This window comes from Oryx dammah, unplaced genomic scaffold (assembly GCF_014754425.2).
Source record: "Oryx dammah isolate SB20612 unplaced genomic scaffold, SCBI_Odam_1.1 HiC_scaffold_9, whole genome shotgun sequence".
Classification (NCBI taxonomy): domain Eukaryota; kingdom Metazoa; phylum Chordata; class Mammalia; order Artiodactyla; family Bovidae; genus Oryx; species Oryx dammah.
The window spans coordinates 2,286,903-2,309,534 of NW_024070193.1; the positions used below are offsets into that span (position 1 = coordinate 2,286,903).

Below are 22,632 nucleotides of genomic sequence, written 5' to 3' on the forward strand. Positions count from 1 at the left end.
CTCCGGCCGCCTGCCCGAGACGGCTCTGGTGTGGGCGGAAACCATCCTTATGCCCAGAAAGGGTGGGAGACTTGCCCAGCGTGCATGGCATGGCGGTGCCTGGCAAGCCTTTCTCTCAGATGGTGGGGGCCAAGCTGGCTCTGCTCCCCGTCTCCCGGGACCTGTATCTCTCCTGGGCCTGTGTCCCTGCTCCTCCAGGCCCCCGCTTCTATCTGCAGGGCCCCCAGCGGTGAAGGCTGTGGTGTCCAGGTCGGGGGTGCGTGCGAGGGTGTTCCATGGGTGCAGCCTGCCCTGCAGGGGAGTCTTCCTGGGCTCCATCCTGTTTAAAATCATCCACCAGGTGACCAACAGTGACAGCTCCAGAATTGTTTTTGGAAAAATCCAAATTTCAGGTTTTTCTCGGATCTTTATAACATCCGAGCCCGCAGCTCCGACTCCCCTCTGGACGGAGCACAGGCTCAGCAGTGCCTACGGAGCCCCCTTGGCCCCTGCTCCTGTGGATGTCCCCAGCCTGGCCCCCTCAGCGCTCAGGTTTGCAGCCGCCAGCATCTGTGACTCCCCTGGCCGTCTGTGGAGGTGGAGTGTCTCCGGAGCATGGGTGGGGGACAGCCTCTGGTCCCGCCCGCTGTGTTACCCCAGGCAGGCTGTCTGCCCTCTCTGAGCTTCACCTGGCCACCTGTCCTTACCAGAGCTCCTGTTCCCTCATCTCTTGACGGCACAAACTCGGACTTGGGCCCAAAGCCCAAAGGGACTGCTGATGGACGGGCTGAGAGGCCCCGGGCAGCTCCCTGGCCCTCTGGGCCTCAGTTTCCCCATCTGTCACTGGAGGCCACACCTCTCTAACGGCCCTTCTGTTTCTCCTCTCGCGACGTATCACTAGACCAAGATGAGTGCCTGCTGGGCGCTCACGATTGTAACCGGCGACAGTTCTGTGTGAACACCCTGGGATCCTTCTACTGTGTCAACCACACAGTGGTCTGTGCTGAGGGCTTTATCCTCAACATGCGCAGGAAGTGTGTGGGTAAGCCAGAGCCCTGCCTGCCACCACGCCCCCTGCTCTGCTCCACACCCGCCCGCCACGCCCGCAGCCACATGCCAAAGGGCCCGACCTTTGCATGTGAGCTCTCAGCACGGCCCCCACGCTCCCCTGATGTCCTGCCCTGCTTCTCCACTGACCCCCTGGGAAGCCGCTCTCCCCAGGGATGGGCCTGAGTCAGAGCTGGAACTGAGGCGTGACCCGGCTGCTCACTGAAGAGCGGGCATTGAGACGCGTGGGCAGCAGGACAGGATGTGGGGTCTGGGGGCAGGGAGGCCGGGCTTCAGAGCAGGGCCGCCCGGTATCTCTGTGGTCTTGAGCTTCCTCTTGGGCCTCTGTTTCATGTGACCTGTGCATGGCATAGCCAGGACGCCAGGCACAGTGAGCACGTGACCTCAGCTGCAGAGATCGTACTTCAGTGGGGCCAAAGTCCCTTCTGAGGCAAACGGATGGAGCTGGGGTCCGGACGGTCCAGGGCTGTATACCCCAGCTCGGTGTTCATTTGCTGTGTGACCCTGAGTCTTGGAGCCCTCCTGCCTGGGTAGCTGGTCTCCCATGGCTTGGCGGGGGAGGGTCTGAGGTTTTCTCGGAGGAAACGTCGTGGACCTGACCCGAGAGGGACCCAGCATAGTGGGGCTTGGAGCAGACTGGGAAATACAGGGGCTCAGGCCGAGGGGGAGGCCGTTCCAGCCGGCAGTGTCTGGACACCCTCCCTGGAGAACGCTGCATGGGGCTCCAGGGACAGCAGGGACGTGGGAGATGAGAAGGGCATGCGGGGAGGAAGAGCAGTGGCAGGAAGCACGTGCAGGTGGGAATGGCTTGCGCCCAGACCCCCCACCCGTCGCCTCTGTGCTTGGGGACCATGCCCAGCTTGGGCATGTCCTCTGCCTCACCCACCACCGCTGGGCATCTGCGTGGCCGCTGCAGACATGTTTGCCCCCCGGCCCCCGGCCGTGGGCACAACATGAGCCCTGTGGAGCCTGCTTGTTGGCAGCTCCTCCCATCTGGGTCGTGTCTGTGTGTGTGTCTGGGAGGATGGTCCGTGGGGCCCGCCAGCACCTTCCCACGATGTGGTGTGCAGGTTTTCCTGGTGGTCCGACAGATGACTTTGTTCTCAAAGGGGCTGCCGGGTGGCTGGAAAATGGGTTTTGGGGTTAAGAACAGAGGTGCCTCCATTCAGCAAGGTTTATGGTCGTTCGCTCAGTCTTTCCCTCCTTGTCATCCTGCCTGGACCCCGGTCTCCTCTCCATCCTTGTTCCACGCACGTGTTCATCTCGTCTGTGAGCACTCATTCTTTGTATCACTTGTCTGTCCACAAACGTGTCTTCTGTGGTGCGTTTGTAAGCTCCAGGCGTCTTCTGTTAACCTCAGCTGGTGAGACGGGAGATGCGTGCCCGGGTGAAGAGTGTGGCCTCTGCGGCCAGACCGCTGGGGTTCAAGCCCTGGCTCTGCCACTTTCTACTTGTAGGACCCAAGACCAGTCATTTAATCTCTCTGAGACTCAAGTTTCTTCACCCGTGAAAAGAGAAATAGCATCTACCTCCAAGGGTCACTGTGGTGGTTAGATGAGTCCATGTAAAGAACTTGCTAGAGTTTGATGTCATAATAATGATTCAACAAATGTGTTATACTGAGGCAGCCTGCATAGGTAGTGAGCTCCCCATCACTGGAGGTATGTAAGCCAAAGTGGGACAGGACTGAGTGTTGCCGAGTCCAGAGGACTTCTGACAGGCTGGTGACCTCTGTGGGGGAACCCCCTGTGCTCTTCTGTTGGCCTGTTGTGCCCTGTCCTTTGAGGACTGTCGTGGGTCCTGGGGAAGAGTGTTCCGGGTGGGCTGGGCTTTGGGAAGATGGGAGCCCTGGCTCTGTGGCCCACTCTGCGGGGGTGAGGAAAGAGCTGGGCACTCTGAGCTCTGTTCCTGTTGCCACGTGCAGGCCGTGGGACTTTGGTCCAGGCACATCCCCTCTGTGAGACCTAGTTCCTTAGCTGGGAAGGGGTGGTCAAGGTCACGGAAGGGCATTTCCTCTAAGCCAGAGGTCTGCACCCTCTTTGGCACCAGGGACTGGCTTTGTGGGGATAGGGTTTCCACGGGGAGGAGGGGGATGGCTCAGGCCGTAACGTGAGCAATGGGGAACGGCAGCGGAGCGGTGCCCGCTTGCCCACGGCGCACCTTCTGCTGCGTAGCCCAGCTTCTAGCAGCCCACAGACCAGTGGAGTTGAGGACCCCTGCTCTAAATCACCGGATCCCTAGTGAGCCATGCAGTCAGTGGCGTCTGCTGTCGTCCCTCAACATGCTTCCTCCCAGGCTCCGGAGCAGGGTGGGGACTGGGGGCGGGGGGGCTCCTGACCCATGACGTTTCTGGGGTCCTGAGAAAGTGTCAATCCAGCCTGTAAATCAGAAGTCTCTATCTCGCCGAGCCAAGCCTTTCTTGGAAACTATGGGTCCGGAATCCCCTTTTCTTCTCCCTCATCCCCACCCAACCAGGCTTGGCTCAGCTTATACACCAGTCGGCTCACCTGGGAGTTTGGGAGCGTTTCTTTTCTGGTGGCTCAAAAAATAAAGAATCCACCTGCAATTCAGGAGACGTGGGTTCGATCCCTGAGTCAGGCAGATGCCCTGGAGAAGGGAAAGGCTACCCACTGCAGTATTCTGGCCTGGACCATCCCATGGACCGAGGAGCCTGGTGGGCTACAGTCCATGGGGTCGCAGTCAGACACGGCTGAGTGACTAACACACACTTGCCCCACAGCCCAGTACCCCTCCTCTCCACCTTGTCCCTGTCCTGCTTGTAGAATCAGCTCTGATCTCAGTGTCCCCCAGAGCGACCCTGACATTCCAGCCCCCGAGCAGGCAGTGCTTCCGAGACCATGCCACCTTCCTCCCCAGTGCCTCCACCCGCCTGTCCCCACTCCCTGCCAGCTCGGGGTGGCCCCCATGCGGCTAGGCCGCCTGGGATTAGCACAGAATAGGTGCTCGTTGAGGTGTGTCCAGGGAATGAAGGGATCAGCAAGGACTGCTGCGCCGGTGCGGCCGGGGTGGGGGGGGTCAGCTCGTGGTGTCCTCCGCACGTGCGTCTGCGTCGGTCACCGCTCTGGGTCCCCTGTGCCCTCCCCAGGGCTGCTTCTCCCTCCTTTGCTGGCATCTCCCCACCGCCTGCTCCCACCAGGTGTAGGTCCTAGGCCTCCTCTGTGCCTGTCCTGTCCCCCAGGTGACCTTAGCCTCCCCCACTCCCAAGTTCCCAGCTTCACTAAGACCCATTCTGTGAACTCCGAGGCAGGACTCAGTGTCCCCTGCAAGGCTCCCAGCCTTCCTCTGTGAGCCTGCTCCCCTCAGCTGGCCCCATGCTCAGCTGCCCAGCTGTTTGGCCAGGAAGCTTTGGGCAGACCCCTTGGCTTCCTTTTTCCTCTCTCCTTCCTGTCATCCATCAGAGATCTGCTGCTTTGACTTTCACATTTTCAGAGCGTGACTTGCCTCTGTGGACGGCAGCCTCAGCCCCTTCATCTCCTGTGAACGCCTCATCCCTGGAGTGTTCACACTCAGCCAGGGGCCCCTGTTACAAACAAGTCAGTCTGCTCTCCTCTGCTGGAACCCTCGATGGCTCCCGCCTCCCCCGGCGTCTCCTGATCATCTCCTCTCCCCACACTGCACCATCTGGACCCTACCCTGAATCTGCCCCTTCTGCCTGGGATGTGTGTTTGGCTCGTCCTGGATCTCTTCAGATGGTTGCTCAAGTGCCCTCTGCCCTGATGACCCTTCGTGCCCCCAACCCCCACCCCCACACTCCTGGTCTCCTCCACCCCACTGTTTCTTCCATAAGACTCCAGACCACCCTCCCTTTTAGGCCTGTCTGCTGGGTGTCCTCTGAGTGTGCCCCATGGCAGGGCTCCTGTCTGTCTTCCTCACCGGGTGCCCTGGGGCCAAGCACGGTGCTGCTGGCACCAGGCACGTGCTCCATAAATCTTTGTTGAATGGGTGGTGGCACAGAGTGTGCTGCTGTCTGGCAGGGGAGCACCTGGAGGGCGGGGCTGGTCAGCTGGCGCTGTCCCCAGGACCACCCCGCAGCCCCTGACGGCCTGGCCCTCCCCGCAGACATCAACGAGTGCGTGACAGACCTGCACACGTGCAGCCGCGGCGAGCACTGTGTGAACACGGTGGGCTCCTTCCACTGCTACACGGCCCTGACCTGCCAGCCGGGCTACAGGTTCGAGGAGGGCCAGTGTACAGGTGAGGAGGGCTGGCTGCAGGTCCCGCCCCGCCCCGCCCCGCCCCCTCACCCCACCCCGCCCCTCACCCTGCTCGGCCCCGCCCCTCACCCTTCTCCTCGCCCGCCCCAGGGCAGTCAGAGTTTGCTCCCTCGGGAAAGTTCCAAGCTCCAGGGTTTCTGGCCAGTTAAGAGACCCCACAGATGATGGTGTTTGGGGGCAGAGGTGGCCTCCAAACTGGTGGCGGGGGGAGGGGCGAGGTAAACGTGTCTGGGTCATGTTACTCTCCTCTTCATGCCTCCGTTCCCACAGAAGGGTCATTTCTGTCCTTTTTAACCAGAAGAGTCTAACCTCAGGAGAGAGAGAAGTTCGGCTGAGCCATTTCAGCAGCGGCTCCCCGGGCGGCTTTGTTTATGGCCCGGCAGGGTTCTGGGTGGTGGGGGTGCTGTGGGGGTGTGTTTCTCTGTCTGGTCTCTTGACCAGGGAGGCAGGGGCTCACAGGCACACCAGGATGGCAGGGCTAAGGCTGGGTTTTGCTTTAGTCGGGGGTCCAAAGAGGCCAGCCCCCTGTGGGGGTGATGTCGAGGCAGGGACCTACAGAACGCAGAGCCCCTGGGAAGGGTGCCAGGAACACAGGTGCCAGCCCTTAGGGAAGGAGGGGCCTTAGTACATGGAGCAGAGGGAAGTTTTGGCTAGGGGCACACTGCCAACGGAAGGAGGGTGCTGGGTTGGCAGGCCCAGGTAGGCAAGGACTTGGGACTCTATTTCACACATGATGGGTGACAGTTTATTTAAAGGTTCAGAAGGATGTCACCCAGGAGGTGAGACCCAGAGCAGTGCTCCACTGTTGCAAACCCAGAAAATTTTGATGGGAAGCAACTCTGAGGTTGGGCATGAGCCCAGGGAAGTGACCGAACACACTCTGTGCCAGGCCCTGAGCTGGGCTCAGAGCAGGGGTGGAATGAGCTGAGAGGAGAGGAGCCTGGACCCCTTGTAGCACACCTGTGCACACCCACGCATGCCCAGGGCACATGCAGATCAATGGTGAGCCCCCTTCAGAGAACCCTGACCCCTGTGGAGTGGTCTTGGCTCCCCGGATGCCCGGCACCCCTGGCCCTCTGCTCCCAGGGCATCCTTAGACCAGAGTGGCTGGGCAGAGGCTGTGTCCTCAGGCTTCCGGGGGTCCTTGAACCCAGTATGGGACCCCTAGAGACTGGGCTGCTGTGGAAACCAGAGGGGGTGGATGGATGGACAGACAGACAGACACTCGCACGAGGTGGGCCTGGCCGTCAGGAGGCTGATGGGGTCTTGGCCATGCCACGAGCCCCCCGTGTCCATCCTCGGCTTCGTCATCTGGGGAAACAGCCCGACGTGCCTGCTGCGGGGTAGGGGGGTCACAGGCCGGCACTTTGTAAGCTGGGTGCTGGGCAGCGGGGGCGGGGCGGGGGTGGGCTGTGACCTGCTGGGGCCACATGGCTGGTGGGGACAGTGGAGACACGCAGGTCTGGCGGCTTCATCCTTGGAAGCTCCAAGCCCGGCGGCCCAGGAGCAGCGCCGAACTGTGCCCATGCCTCAGTTTCCCCCATGCGGGAGGGGGCTCATCTCGGCCCCGGCCCTGGGTACCCGTGCGCAGAGATGTACATCTCAGAGTGCCCGGCAGTGAGCAGGGTGACATTGTTGTCACTGCTGCACGGGTCCTGGCAGCACCCTGCGGTGCAGGAGACCTTCGTGATGTCGAGGCTGTGGCAGGGATGTGCGGGTGCGTGCCCGCCAGCCCCTGACCCCCGTCCCTGTCTCTCTGGCAGATGTGGACGAGTGTGAGCTGGGCACGCACAACTGCCCGGCGGGCGCCGTGTGCCACAACACCAAGGGCTCCTTTTACTGCCAGGCTCGGGAGCGCTGCCTGGAGGGCTTCCTGCAGGACCCCGAGGGCAACTGCGTGGGTGAGCGGGGCCTGCCCGGCTGTGTCTCCCGGCCCGGGGCAGGGGAGGTCTTCGGGGAGGGTATTTGGGGGGATGGGCTCTGAGGGCTTGAGAGACCAGCAAGGACTGGGAGGCTGCCCTTCCCTCCCCCAGCCTCCGTGTCCCCTGTGACTCTCAGTGCCTGGGCCCTGGAGGCCTTTGCAGACGGAAGCTCCCATTACCCCGAGCTGTCTGATCACGGCCGAGTTGCTTCTCCTCTAGTCTGTTTCCCCCATCTGTGGGACTGGGCTGGATGAAGGTGTATCACATCTGTTTTCAACAGTGCCCAGCTTCTGGGAGGGAACACCCTTGGGTCCTGGGACACAGGCACTGGGGGGGGTCTGACCTTCCGGCCCTGACCTGGGCTGGCCTGGGGCCCCGGGAGGGGCTGCACCCGGCTCCCCGTCACCCGCACCCCCTCCCTCCGCAGACATCAATGAGTGCACGTCTCTCTCCGAGCCGTGTCGGTCCGGCTTCAGCTGCATCAACACGGTGGGCTCCTACACGTGCAGACGGAGCCTGGTGATCTGTGGACGCGGCTACCACGCCAGCGAGGACGGGACCAAGTGTGTGGGTGAGGCCCGCCGCACCGCCCCCAGCCTCCGCCCTCCTAGGGGCCCTGGGCGTGGCGGCTCCTGCAGGGGGAGAGCTCGGGCCTCAGCGTGCCCCGCTGGCCTCCCCCTGCAGACGTGAACGAGTGTGAGACGGGTGTGCACCGCTGCGGCGAAGGCCAGGTATGCCACAACCTCCCCGGCTCCTACCGCTGCGACTGCAAGCCTGGCTTCCAGCGGGACGCCTTCGGCCGCGCCTGCATCGGTAGGTGGGGCTGGTGGCTGGGATGTGCCCCCAGCAGTGCCCGCCTGCCCCAGGCCCCAGCCAGCCTTGCTCTGACCGCCTGCCTGGCCCTCTCTGGGTGTGTCTGCCCAGCTGAGGCTCCCCTCACGGTTCCTATTGCCCTCGTTTCTTGCTTTTCGGCTGTGTCTGTCCGTGCGTCCCTCCATCTCCCTACGGCACCCTGGCTGCTTCCTGCTCTGATCCCTCCTCCCCCTCACTCCTTTGGGTCCCTGGGTCCCTCCTATCCCCGGGGTGGGGGTGGGGGCTGGCGTCCAGGCCCCTCTGCCCTCCTAAGGCCCCCTGCGCCTGCCACCCGCAGACGTGAACGAGTGCTGGACGTCACCCACGCGTGTCTGCCAGCACACGTGCGAGAACACGCTGGGCTCCTACCGCTGTTCCTGCGCCTCCGGCTTCCTGCTGGCTGCCGACGGCAAGCACTGTGAAGGTACAGCGGCCCCCCGCCCGCCCCGAGACCCCAGCCTCAGCTGCCCGCAGCTTCCTGCAGGAACCCCCCGTCTCAGAGCGGGGGGCTGGCTGGCTCTGCTGTCTGCATGCCCAGAGGTGGGAGTTTCCGTGTGCAGGGCTGGCAGCCCGGCTTCTGCCCCTTGGTAGGCTGCTGTCCCGGTCACCACTGTGGTGCCCTGGGGTCTGGGCAGAGAGCCGCGTGAGCGAGACAGGAGACAGGCCCGCGGCCTCGCAGCACCCCATGTGCTGTGCAGGCGGACCAGTCACGGTTTTCCAGATCCCAGCAACCCAGATAGTTATCATGCATAAATCCTGCTGGGTTTTACATGTTGCTGGTGGGTTTAAACGTAAAAGACCACACTGGTAGGTGCCCCAGGGCTGACGATCTAGGAGGGACTGTCCCAGGTCTGCTGGGACTGGGGTGAGGAGGCGGAGATCCCAGGCTGGGGGTGAAGGGGTTGTGGGGTCTCCAGCCCGCCCCTAGCTGGCGCCGTCTCTCCTGGCACCTTCCCCAGGAGCTGTTCTCCTTCCTTCCCTCCTGGGGAGGTGAGTTTGCTGAGATCCCCAGGCAGGCCAGGCCCCTCTCTCTGATTGCCTGGCCTGGCTAAAGAGCCAGCCTCCTGGGACAAGCCCCACCCAGGGGCAGCGGAGCATTGCCAGGCCTGGCTCCGTCACGTGGCACTCAGATGGGCTCCCCAGACAGAGCCGGTGGCTGGCATTCAGTCATTGGTGTTCCCGTCACCTCTGAGCCCCTCCGCCAGGCCAGGTGGGCACAGAGAGCTGTGGGGGGCGGGCCGTCGAGCCCACCCTCGTGGCGGTCCACTCTGCCTTCACCCACCCTTTGTCCCTACCTCACCTGCTTCTCTCGGGCTGCGCAGGAGACTCGGGGATGGAACGAGCGTGGCCTTGGAGCCTGGTAGAGGAGACCAGGCTCTTATGCGTTCATTCGTGCCTTCAGTCATTCCGTGTGAAAGCGGTGTGTGCGGAGGGGCCGTGAGGGTCACGGGTCAGGCGGCAGCCCCAAGGGCGTGTGTGACAGCCCCACCCCCGCCGCGGCTCATCCTGCTCTCACCCCAGCGCCCCCTGCCTGTGCACAGGGCCACCCCCAGTTGCTCTGAACCTCATCAGCTCCACGGGGTGGGGGTGTTTGTCCGTCTTGTTTGGGGCCGTGTCTCCAAGCTCAGCACAGACCCGGCGCTTGTCAGAGCTCGGCAGGTCTCAGCTGGATGAACGAGAGACAAACCCCTTCCTGCATGGAGCTCGGGGTCCAGCCAGTGCTCCCCTCACTGTCCTTCACTCACTCCCTCCCCACCCCCCGCGGGCGGCTCTCGCCTCTCCCCCAGCCCCGTGAAGGGGGCCGAGGGCAGATTCCTGTCCGCACCTCTCAGAGCCACCTGTCCAAGCTGCTATGGGCCCGCAAGAGGGCAGCTTCTGCTTCCCCACTGGGGGACCTGCGCCACTGTGGCTGCCTCATCCAGGCAGCAGGCCAGGACTCCACAGTCCCACCCCTGCCTCGCTGCATGTCCCTGGCTGACCCCGTGCCTTTTTCTGGACCTTGGGTTCCCCATCAGCCCCAAGCGGAGGCTGGAACCGATGGTCTCTCAAGAGAAGGCTCCACGTGAGCGAGACCCCGGTCCCAGCTCTGGTCCGGGCGGGCCCCTCCGTGACCTCCGGCCGGTCTGTGCGCAGACGTGAACGAGTGTGAAGCCCAGCGCTGCAGCCAGGAATGCGCCAACATCTACGGCTCGTACCAGTGCTACTGCAGGCATGGCTACCAGCTGGCCGAGGACGGGCACACCTGCACAGGTACCTCCCCTGGTCCGCCCGGGGCCCCCGCCCGGAGGCACCTCCCCGTGTGTCAGGCTCGAGAGTCCCTGCCGGGGTCGGGGGACACACCGGGCACACAGAGGCCTCAGCATCGGAGTGGCGGTCCCTTCCCAGCCGTGTGGCTTCCTGGCACCCAGACAAGCGCGTCCCAGGTCTGACTTCAGGCACCTTCCCTGCAAAGCAGAGACGATGGTCATGACCTCAGTGGGGTGAAGGGTTAAGTTACATAGTTGACCTTGAACCCTGCAGGGCTCAAGGCCTCCCCTCCCCTGGAGTCACGTGTAACTTTACAGCTCGTCCTCTGTATCTGTGGTTCCACATGGGTGACTGGCCTGAGGGTGGATCCCACAGTAATTATTGAAAAAGGTCCCTATGTAAGTGGATGCACGCAGTCCAAACCCGTGTCGTTCAGGGGTCAGCTGTGCCTCGTCCAGGCCGTGTCTGGTACCCGATGGGCCCTCAGCCGGCCGCAGCAAGTCCGGAGTGGCCCCGGGGGGCAGGCCCCGGCGTGTGGGTCCAGTGTGGCCTTGGGCAGCTCTGTCCCCAGCCCCTTTGTCCTCATCTGCGAGAAGGGCCCCCAGGCTCCCCAGGCCGGGGCATGGACAGGGTGACCAGGGGTTCCTGAGGGCTGACGCTCTCTCTGGCAGACATTGACGAGTGCACCCAGGGCGCCGGCGTCCTCTGCACCTTCCAGTGCATCAACGTGCCGGGGAGCTACCAGTGCGCGTGCCCGGAGCCCGGCTACACCATTACGGCCAACGGCAGGTCCTGCAAGGGTGAGTGCGGGGTCCGCGCCGGCGGGGCCTCAGGCAGCCCCCGAGGGGGCGCAGGAAGCCGTTCACAGCCTGCCGTGTGCCCAGAGCCACGACACCGAGCGCGTGAGCACGGAACGGCCGATGCTGCTGGTGGCCAGGTTCACCGGGGCCCACGCCTGGGATGAGGAACATGGAGGTTTTTCTGCTGCTTGACCCAGCTTAGAGTCTTGGAGGCTTGGACTCCACTCTGGGCCTTGTCCTGCGAGTGGGACAGGGATCCTGGGGAGTGGTCCTGAAGGTGGGAGACCTCCCTAGGGAGGAGCATGCAGAAGAGGAACCCCAGGGCTGGCTGGGGCTTCCTGGCTGCAGAGTTCCTACTGTTAATACTATTGTAATATTCAGTTCAGTTCAGTTCAGTTCAGTCGCTCAGTCGTGTCCGACTCTTTGCGACCCCATGAACTGCAGCATGCCAGACCTCCCTATCCATCACCAACTCCCGGAGTCCACCCAAACCCATGTCCATCGAGTCAGTGATGCCATCCAGCCATCTCATCCTCTGTTGCGTCCCCTTCTCCTCCTGCCCCCAATCCCTCCCAGCATCAGAGTCTTTTCCAATGAGTCAACTCTTCACATCAGGTGGCCAAAGTATTGGAGTTTCAGCTTCAGCATCAGTCCTTCCAATGAACCCCCAGGACTGATCTCCTTTAGGATGGATTGGTTGGATCTCCTTGCAGTCCAAGGGACTCTCAAGAGTCTTCTCCAACACCACAGTTCAAAAGCATCTATTCTTCGGCACTCAGCTTTCTTCACAGTCCAACTCTCACATCCATACGTGACCACTGGAAAGACCATAGCCTTGACTAGACGGACCTTTGTTGACAAAGTAATGTCTCTGCTTTTTAATATGCTATCTAGGTTGGTTATAACCTTCCTTCCAAAGAGTAAGCGTCTTTTAATTTCATGGCTACAGTCACCATCTGCCGTGATGTTTGGAGCCCAGAAAAATAAAGTCAACCACTGTTTCCACTGTTTTCCCATCTATTTCCCATGAAGTGATGGGACTGGATGCCCGATCTTAGTTTTCTTTAGAAAACTAAGCTTTAAGCCAGCTTTTTCACTCTCCTTTTTCACTTTCATCAAGAGGCTCTTTAGTTCCCCTTCACTTTCTGCCATAAGAGTGGTGTCATCTCCATATCTGAGGTTATTGATATTTCTCCCAGCAATTTTGATTCCAGCTTGTGCTTCTTCCAGCCCAGCGTTTCTCATGATGTATTCTGCATATAAGTTAAATAAGCAAGGTGACAATATACAGCCTTGACATACTCCTTTTCCTATTTGGAACCAGTCTATTGTTCCATGTCCAGTTCTAACTGTTGCTTCCTGACCTACATACAGGTTTCTCAAGAGGCAGGTCAGGTGGTCTGGTATTCCCATCTCTTTCAGAATTTTCCACAGTTTATTACTAATTTTAATTTAAAAAAATAACCAGTCTGGATTCTGTAAAAGACGAGGATCCCACCTGCTGTAAACAGCCAGGTGGGAATGATGATTTCACGTGCCTAGAGCGTGGTTTCACTCTGGAGGCTGGGGCCGTGTCTGCCTGATGGTGGAACCCAGAGGGGCGTCTCAAAGCTCAGACGCTACAGTGACTTTGGCTCTTGAAGGTGCTCCGGGCTGGGCACCTGTGTGTGGGTTCAGACTGTCTCCCCCGAGCCTTCCTCCCCAGGGCCAGCCCCACAGAGGCTCCAGGCCCGGACTGTTGTCCAGAGTGGATGAGATGTGAGCTGTGCACCCACAGGACCAGCTACTCCGAGACCCAGGCCCCCAGGGCGGGCTGGGGGGGGTGCTCGGACGAGGGTCTCCAGACCAGGGCCCCTGTAAACCCACCCATCGCCCTGTGTTCCCCACAGACCTGGACGAGTGCGCGCTGGGCACCCACAACTGCTCCGAGGCTGAGACCTGCCATAACGTCAAGGGCGGCTTCCGCTGCCTGCGCTTTGACTGCCCTCCGAACTACGTCCGAGTCTCCGAAATGTGAGTCGTCCCCCCGCCCCCTGCCCCGGCCTTGGGCCCGGGCACCCTGTACCAGTCCCGCAGTGCCCGGGGCAGAGGCCAGGCGACCAGTGTGCCCGCCTTCGTCACCTCCTGATCTTCACGGGCCCCCTGTCCGGGGTGTGGTCTGGCTGACAGTAAAAGGTGCAAAAGAAAGCACCTTGCAGGCAGTTTGGAGCAGAGAGAATGAAAGGAAGAAGACTCTCACACACACATAAAAAAACCTCCATCTCCCTCTCTCAAACACTTGCACACGTTCATCTTCTGTTGTGTAGCGAGTGTTGCCCAACGCGTAGCGTCTTAAGAAGGATGACAAGTAGTTGCCATCCTCCACAGTGTTGGGAGGGTCGTGACAAGGAGCAGCTGAGCTGGGTGGGTCTGCTCCAGGCCCCGTGGGGCCACGTCCACTGGAGGCTTGCCGGGGCTTCAGGATGCCGCTGCCCCCTCATGGCGCTGGGCGGGAGGCTGCAGCGCCTCGCCACCTCGGCCTCTCCTTGGGGCCGGAGCTCCCCAGCCCGGGTCACTGAGAAGGCAAGTGACAGTCCTTTGAGACCCAACGTACTATTAAAACCGACGTATCGTGACTCCTGCCACTGGCCACACAGTCCAGCGCTGTGGGTGAGGGTGGGTAGGTGTCACCGGGGAGGCGGCCCATGCGGTGTGACTGAGAGGGGGACGTGGGGGCTGTCTCACAGGCTGCTGACCACATTCCCTCCTGATGCTTCTTGGCATGTTGCTGTTTTTCCTGTCTTCTTACTAAAGAACACAGGGTTTCCCTGGTGGCTCAGAGGGTAAAGCATCTGCCTGCAATGCAGGAGACCCGGGTTCGATGCCTGGGTCGGGAAGATCCCCTGGAGAAGGAAATGGCCACCTACTCCAGCAGTCTTGCCTGGAGAACCCCATGGTCAGAGGAGCCTGATAGGTTACAACCCATGGGCTCACAAAGAGCTGGACACGACTAAGCGACTTTGCTTTCACTTTTCTTACGAAACACACGTTTCCATAAGCGCTTGCCAGAGTGTCCAGCGTCTCTCCTCCGATCAGGGCTGCCACGCAGACGTGCTCGGTTGTTCCGAGCTTGCTTTTGCTGCTTTGCCAGCCTTTTGCCTCTGCGCGCACGGCCCGCCTCAGGCGGCCCTTCCTGGCACGTATGCGCCCGTGGTTTACTCCTGGCTGCCCTGCTGACCCTGTGCCATGCTAATACACAGTGCCAGGGCGGGTTGGTGTGCAGGTGTGGTGGGTGTTTAGATGAGTGTGTCGCGGTGGCCGGTGGCCTCCCTTCCCTGGGTCTCAGCTGCTCCGCCTGTAACACGATGGGAGCCCCAGCCCCAGGGAGGGTGAGAGCTCGTGACGACATGGCATGAGCTTGCACGGGGCATGGCGTGGCCTGGTCCTGCCGGCTGTGGCCCCCCCGTTCGGGAACTCTGCTCCGAGCATCCTCTAGAACTGCAGAGCCCTGGGGCCCCTGTTGGAAGCACTGAGCTTCAAGACGGGGGTTTAGTGATGGAGGAGACAGAGTCTCATCGCGCCAAGAAGAGACCAGATTATTGCTGAGCTTAGAAGTCGAGTCAGGGGCCCTATGGGGTTTGGTCGTCACCCTGTAGTGTGGCCGGGCTCCCCGGCTCCCTCTGGGGCAGGTGTGACTCAGAGCTCTCTGATACTCGGCGAGGGACAAGGGCAGGCCGTCCCAAATCAGTGGGCGAAACAGCTCAGGAGAGTCAATTCCGGGAGAAAAGGGAATCCAAGAAACGATTAAAGAAACACCACGGCCAGGGAATCCATGCAAATGGCGTGGGAAGGAAGAAACTAGAGGTAGGGAGGTAAGAATGACGGCAGACAGGAAGGAGCGCGGGGACCAGGGAGAGCTGCTGCTAGATGCTGCCGGCATTGTGCTTCGCGCCGCCTGGTTTATAACTCACCTCTTTCCGCCAAAGACACCGCGTGGCTATTAACTCATCCTGCAGTCGGGAAAGCGGAGGTCCTGGGGGGATCAGGTGACGCAGCCCAGGCTGCTGGGGGCTGCCGAGGGCGGAGCTGCGGGTGGAGGCTGGGTGGGCGTCGGTTGGGGGCTGCTCGCGGGAGCCTCCCTCCGCTGACGCCCCGCGTACGCCCCCCGCAGGAAATGCGAGCGCACACAGTGCCACGACTTCCTGGAGTGCCAGAACGCGCCCGCGCGCATCACGCACTACCTGCTCAACTTCCAGACCGGGCTGCTGGTGCCTGCACACATCTTCCGCATCAGCCCCGCGCCCGTCTTCGCCGGCGACACCATCGCGCTGACCATCACCAGGGGCAACGAGGAGGGCTACTTCGGCACGCGCCGCCTCAACGCCTACACGGGCGTGGTCTTCCTGCAGCGCGCCGTTCGCGAGCCGCGCGACTTCGCGCTGGACGTGGAGATGAAGCTCTGGCGGCAGGGCTCCGTCACCACCTTCCTGGCCAAGATGTACATCTTCTTCACCACCTTCGCCCTGTGAGGCAGCGCCCGCCGTGGACAGCGCGTGGAGCCCGGGTCCCCCCGCTGGTCCGGCGCCCTGGCCACGCGCCCGCCTCCGCGCTCCCGCCGGCCGCGTGGGGGACCCGTGCTGCGGCCGGTTTCCTCCGACCCTGTAAATTAACTTTATTTTGCTGACTTCCTTCCTCGCGGTCTGGCCTCTCCTGGGCCCAGGACGGAGTTTTAAGGGCAGTTCCAGGCCATCGCTGGTGCCCCGTGGAAGGGGCTGGAGGATCGGAGGCTGGACATGGCGACCGAGACTGGAAACAGCGACCGCGTTGGAGCTTTGGACTCAACTGGGTAACCTGTCCCCAACGATATCATTCTGTTTCATGTTACACTGTGATTAGTTCTTTACTTTTTTTTAACATCATTTTTGTGTTTTTGTTTAATTATAAAAGTAGCACGTGTATATTACAAATATATATATTCAAATAGTTCCAAAGGGTTATAAAGTAAAAAAGTGAAAAAAGAAAACCTGCTTCCTTTTGTGACGTGCTTGGGATGATGTTCCCGAGTGTCCGCGGTCCCCGGCCTGGCCCTCGCCTCCCGTTGTTGGAAGGATGGCAGTTGGAACACACTCACTTCTGGCTCTGCTTCTGACTCGTTTCCTGGTACCCCCCTCTCCTTCTCCTACCGTGGACCTCACCTGGCTTGTCGCCTTGGACATCACCCAGGAACCGGACGTCTGCGTATAGTGTTGGGACTTCCCAGGTGGTGATAGTGGTAAAGAGCCTGCCTGCCTGTGCAGGAAATGTAAGAGACGTGGGTTTGATCCCTGGTTCAGGAAGATCCCCTGGAGGAGAGGGTGGCAGCCCTCTCCAGTATTTTTGCCTGGGGAATCCCGTGGACAGAGGAGCCCGGCGGGCTACAGTCCATGGGGTCGCCCAGAGTTGGACATGGCTTAGCATACATGCACGTGTGGGTAGTGTTACCTGTTTGACCTCTTAACCTGCCACTGTTCGCACCTTACAATGAATGTGAGTGGGACTGTTGAGCAGAGAAATTAGCTAACGATTAGGCAAGTCCAGTTGCTCTCTCGGGCCAGCCACTTTCCACTGGTGTCTTCCGTCCTTCAGAAGCTGTAGCTCAGTGTCCCCACGTATCTGACCATTATCACTGGCTTTATAGCCTCACCAGCCGTGCCAGGGCTACGTGGACACATGGCGCAGGGGGGGTCACCTGCAGAATGAGACTGGGGATGGAGTCCCAGCTGTCATTAGCCATTCATCCACTGCTCCGTCTCTCGCGTGACCACGTATCTGCCGGGGTCCCCGGCCTCCATCCCACCTTGTCAGACTCCAGAGGCAGGCGTGAGCTTGGCTCCCTGCTTTCAGACGTCTGGTGTGATGGAGCTGAGAGGTGACATCGTCTCTTTCTCCAGGCCCCCTGAGATGGTCATGCGGTGCTGGACAAACGGAATACCGCCTTTCCCTCTGGAATAACCATTCTTCCTTTCCCCTTGGCTGCGACTCCCTTTCTGTTTGTACCCTGATTCTTCACCTCTGGAGTGGATGTCGCGTTTGGCCACGGTGCTGGTCTAGACCAAAGGCCGCAGTGGCTGTCCAGCAAGCACCTCCCCAAGTCCACTCCGTCCCCCAGGTAGGGTTGTGGACCCAGAGCCAGGGGTCACCTCTACCAGCAGGCGACACGGCTGCAGTCACTGTCCTCCTTTGGTCTTGCCAGAGAGGTGGAAGGCAAGGCCCTTTGGAATTCTGCCACCAGGGTTTAAAGTCTTAAGTTTCCTGCTTAGGAATCAGGCTGCTGTTGCAGCCTTGTTCCTGGCATTAGATACAGAAAAAGAAGGCTGAGATAACAGCATGGCTGTGTCCTCCCGCCTTGGGAAGAATTGTGTATTCGTAACAGCATTCCCTGCCTCCATCGCTCCAGACCACCTAAAAAAACCGAGGAATCTGTCTGGCAGGGACCTGCCTCGGTCCCCCTGGTGTTGAACGTATACTCAGGAAACCTGGAAAGCCAGCACATCACGGCTTTATCTCCCCACGCCATGTTAGACAGCGAGCGTTCCGGATGCCACTGTAACTCTGTCTAAGCAGCGTTCCAAGGAGGAGGCCTCTCTGCCCGTTGCTGGCACTATGGCTGTGGTGTGTGATCCTTGCTCTGAAGAAACGTGATTGGCTGGTTCAAATCGGCACACTGTCTCCCGTGCCCAGGCTCTTACAGGTTCTTGAACGTTTGCGTCCACCACCAGGCTGAATCGACTCAATGGCCACGAGTTTGAGCAAAGTGGGAAATGGTGAAGGCCAGGGAAGCATGGCGTGCTGTAGTCCATGGGGCCGCAGAGAGTCGGACAGGCCTTAGTGGCTGAGCAACTACAAGTTTTAGGCACCCCTCACTGGGCTTCCCAGGTCCAGTGGTAGAACAGCTTCCTGCCAGTGCAGGAGACACAGGTTTGATATCTGGGTCGGGAAGATCCCCTGGAGAAGGAAATGGCAACCCACTCCACTATTCTTGTCTGGGAAATCCCATGGACAGGGGAGCCTGGTGGACTACAGTCCATGGGGTCACAGAGAGTCGGACACAACTGAGCGACTACACTTAGCCTTAACTTGGCCATAGTAGACGGCATGACTTTGCCAACAAAGGTCCACCTAGTCAAGGCTATGGATTTTCCAGTGGTCATGTACGGATGTGAGAGTTGGACCATAAAGAAAGCTGAGCACCAAAGAATTGATGCTTTTGAACTGTGGTGTTGGAGAAGACTCTTGAGAGTCCCTTGGACTGCAAGGAGATCCAACCAGTCCATCCTAAAGGAAATCAGTCCTGAATATTCATTGGAAGGACTGATGCTGAAGCTGAAGCTCTAATCCTTTGGCCACCTGATGCGAAGAACTGACTCCTTGGAAAATACCCTGATGCTGGGAAAGATTGAGGGCAGGAGGAGAAGGGGACGACAGAGGATGAGATGGTTGGATGGTATCACCAACTCAATGTTCATGAGTTTGAGTGAACTCCGAGAGATGGTGATGGACAGGGATCCTGGCATGCTGCAGTCCATGGGGTCGCAGAGTCAGACAGGGCTGAGCGCCTGAACAGCATTGTAGACCAGGTGTCCACTGCCCTCTGCCTGACTGTGCGGCAGGCCATTGGCCACCACCCGTGAGGCAGTGTTTGGCCCAACATGGGGTGAGTGTCTCACAGTACCCAGCCAGTAAGTGTCTCTCAAGTGGAGAGCTTCTGGTCCCAAACCCACGTTTGGCACGTGGCACAGTGTGAGGAAGTGATCCCTTCACAACTGCCCTGTGTCGGTCAGAGTTGTCTAGAGAAACAGAACCTATTGTGTGTGTGTGTGCATGTGTGTGTGTGCATGTGTGTGTAGATAAAATAAGGAATTGCTTGCACAGCTACAGAAGCCTGCAAGTCCTGTGACCTGCCGCCTACACGCTAGCGGCCCAGGAAAGCTGGTGGGTGGTGCGGTGCGAGTCTGCAGGCCTGAGGGCCTGGCACAAGAGGGGCAGAAGGTCGGCGTCTCAGCCCAGACAGTCCGGCAGGGAGTGCTGGCGTCTCCCTCCCTCTGCCATGTGGTTCTGCTCAGACCCTTAACGGACTGAGGAGAGCAAGCGACTTTCCTGCACCTTCCTGTTCAAATGTTCATTTCCTCCAGAAACACCTTCCCATGTACACGTGGGAAAAAAATGTTTGGCCAGATATCCAGTCAGGTTGGTAGGCATCACATCCTCAGACGCCAGCTATGATATCCGAGGACCACACTCACTTCAGAGCAGCTGCCAGCTCAATCTGTGTTCCCTTCCGGTTCAAGAATTCGCGATAATGACCCACGGAGCTCAGAAAAGTGCTGTACTTGTACGGCTTTGTTAACAGCAGAGGGATGTGTCTGATGGCTCAGTGGTAAAGCATCTGCCTGCAGTGCAGGAGACTCGTGGATGTGAGTTCGATCTCTGGGTCGGGAAGATCCCTGGAGAAGGAAATGGCAACCCACTCCAGTATTCTTACCTGGGAAATCCCATGGACAGAAGAGCCCGGGGGGCGACAGTCCAGGGGATCGCAAAGCGTCGCACACAGCCAAGTGGTCAAGCGTGCACACGCGTGTGCTGGTAGAATCCATGGAACACGATAGCGAAAGGACACAGTGAAAATCAGCTGAGGAAGGAGACACTCATGGCAGGTGCGGGGGCGTCTGCACACAGGTTCTGGTCACGCCTTCCCCGTGGAGTCCCAGGTGCACGGTAACCTCCTCCCAGCCTCGATGCGGGAGTGTCGCCCAGCGGGGAAGCCTGCCCCGGCCTTGAGTGTCCAGCGTCCAGTGCCAGGCGGTGTGTCTGAGCGCCCCTCGTGGGTGGCCCAGGCTTGCTTCGTCACTCAGCTCCCCCCCACACTGAGGCCCCTCCCAGCAAGCCAAGGGCCCACGTGCTTCATGGCATGACTGACTCCATCTTTAGAAAAGCTTTGTAGCAACATGTAAACGTTGAGTTTTCACCCGAACTTATAGGTTTTCAGCTTTTCTGGAAACCTCAGGCTTCCTTCTCCTCGTAATTTCCCAAGGTAAAGCTGTTCTTTTAAAATGTTGATTTGGTAACCCCTGTGGCCCCATATGACCTCATTCAATTCAGTTCAGTCACTCAGCCCTATCCGACTCTGTGACCCCACCCCAGGCCTCCCTGTCCATCACCAACTCCCGGAGCTTACTCAAACTCATGTCCATTGAGTCGGTGATGCCATCCAACCATCTCATCCTCTGTCGCCCCCTTCTCCTCCTGCCTTCAATTTTTCCCAGCATCAGGCTCTTTTCCAGTGAGTCAGTTCTTCGCATGAGGTGGCCAAAGTTTTGGAGCTTCAGCTTCAGCATCAGTCCTCCCAGTGAACACCCAGGACTGATCTCCTTTAGGATGGACTGGTTGGATCTCCTTGCAGTCCAAGGGACTCTCAAGAGTCTTCTCCAATACCACAGTTCAAAAGCATCAATTCTTCAGCACTCAGCATTCTTTATGGTCCAACTCTCACATCCATACATGACCACTGGAAAAACCGTAGCTTTGACTAGATGGACCTTTGTTGGCAAAGTGATGTCTCTGCTTTTTAATATGCTGTCCACGTTGGTCATAGCTTTTCCTCCCAGGAGCGAGCGTCCTTCATGGCTGCAGTCACCATCTGCAGTGATTTTGGAGCCCAAGGAAACAAAGTCTCTCACTGTTTGCATTGGTCCCCCTTCTACTTGCCATGAAGTGATGGCTCCTCATCTAGCTTCATCTAACCTCATAGCTCCTGCAGAACAGGCCAGAGCAAAGCTGACAGCCTGGCTGGAGGTGGTAAGCTCCCCGTCACAGGAGATGTGCAGGTTGCGCCCAGAAGGTCCGCTGTGCATGGGATGGGGCCCTGGACGTTCCAGGATTTTGTGAGGCAAGTGTTCCTCCTGCTGCTCTGCAAGCCAGTGGGATGGAGGCGGCTCCTTCCAGCAGGCCGGGCATCGCAGGCGCGTGAGCCGGGCAATGGCGCCCCCTCGTGGTTGCAGCCCAGCCCAGCTGCTCTGCCCACAACCCGTGGAGTGAGATGGATTTGGACAACGGGTGGGGGGAGGTGTTTCTGGTGGCATGGGGGTCCATGCTGGCTCATGGGGACACGCGAGAGACCCTGACCACGTGTCCTGAGGCTGGAGGGGAGTATGTAGCGGTACTGGAGGCTGGAGGTCTGGGGGGGTCAGACGGGAGTCACCGGATATGGAGTGAGGGGTGGTCCTCGAGGGACGTGGGCCTGGGTAGCACCCGGCAGAGTGATCACCCTTCGCTTCAACAGCAGGTGTGTCCCCGGGCCCAACGAGGTCTCCGGGGGTCTGCTCCTCTGCTGTACCTGTGGGACCGAGAATTCCCCGCACAGGGATCTTCCTGGCAGGCGGATTTGCTGCCCTGCCCTGCCATGGATGGGACCACCGTTGACAGCCAGGTGCGTGAATGGTGGAACTGGGCGCAAAGGGCGCCCCCCCCCCAGAGAACTGACATGCCTGGTCTCCACCAGCATCTACCTGGAGGCACCGCAGGGGTTCAGCCTCTGTGCTTGGGGCTCTGCGTTGCTAAGATTGCTTTTCATCCTGCCGTGATCTGTGAGGGAGGGCTGCTGTTCCCATTCCACAGAAGCAAAGACTGAGGCTCAGAGAGAGCGTGGGACTGGCTGAAGGTCACAGATTCCGACCCAGGTGTGCCTGACTGCAAAAGCTCATGGCTCAATAGAACGAGAAGACAAGGGACCAAACACTGCCAAAAGACAGTTCTCTAAAAATACAGAGAACTCAGAAATCGACAGTAAGAAAATGAACAGCCTAACTTAAAAATGGGCAAAAGATCTGAACATACACTTCACCAGAGAAGACGTACAGATGGCAAGGAAGCAGGTGCGAAGATGGCCCGCATTGTATGTGGTCAGGGGTTATAGATTAAAACCAGGAAGCATCATCGCACACCTGTTAGAATGGCTAAGATATTGAATGCAGGTGACGCCCCATTCTGGTGAGCTTGTGGATGAGCAGGGTTTCTCATTCACTGCTTGTGAGGACACAAAATTGTACAGCTACTCCTCAAGATACCAGGCAGTTTCTTATAAAATTAAAAATAGTCTTTAGCATACAAGTCAGCTGTCACCATCCTTGGTATTTACCCGCTGAGCTGAAAACTTGTGTGCACACACAAAAATGCAGAGATGGATATTTATAGCAGCTTTATTCATACTGCAAAACTAGGAAGCAACCAAGATGTCCTCCCGCAGGTGAGTGGATAAATAAACTGTGGTGCCTCCAGACAATGGGGTATTATCCAGCACTGTAAAGAAATGAGCTATCTAGTCATGAAAAGACAGGCAGGGAGGAACCTTCAATGCCTACGACTCAGTGAAAGAAGCCAGTCTGGAGAGGCTGCAGACTGTGATTCCCACTCTGTGACATTCTGGGAAAAGCAAAACTGTGAAGACAGTGAAAAGAGAGTAGCTGCTAAGAGTTAGCAGGGAGGGAGGGGCGAGCCGGTGCATTCTGGAGGGTG

At 59.3% G+C, this 22,632-nt stretch overlaps 1 protein-coding gene across 4 annotated transcripts in view; it reads left to right on the forward strand.

The window, feature by feature from the left end:
* FBLN2 (fibulin 2) overlaps positions 1 to 16,029 on the forward strand; it is an 89,820-nt gene extending 73,791 nt beyond the window's left edge. For 2 of the 4 annotated variants that reach the window (XM_040246674.1, XM_040246673.1), the window contains exons 9-18: positions 881 to 1,021; positions 5,128 to 5,262; positions 7,046 to 7,183; positions 7,632 to 7,775; positions 7,889 to 8,017; positions 8,355 to 8,480; positions 10,190 to 10,306; positions 10,975 to 11,103; positions 12,993 to 13,116; positions 15,254 to 16,029. In XM_040246674.1, coding sequence (XP_040102608.1) covers positions 881 to 1,021; positions 5,128 to 5,262; positions 7,046 to 7,183; positions 7,632 to 7,775; positions 7,889 to 8,017; positions 8,355 to 8,480; positions 10,190 to 10,306; positions 10,975 to 11,103; positions 12,993 to 13,116; positions 15,254 to 15,611 — 1,541 coding nt within the window. In that variant the 3' untranslated portion in view covers positions 15,612 to 16,029. The remainder of the gene's footprint in view (positions 1 to 880; positions 1,022 to 5,127; positions 5,263 to 7,045; positions 7,184 to 7,631; positions 7,776 to 7,888; positions 8,018 to 8,354; positions 8,481 to 10,189; positions 10,307 to 10,974; positions 11,104 to 12,992; positions 13,117 to 15,253) is intronic. The other 2 variants (XM_040246675.1, XM_040246676.1) reach the window with 2 other exon arrangements.
* Positions 16,030 to 22,632: the final 6,603 nt, after the last annotated feature.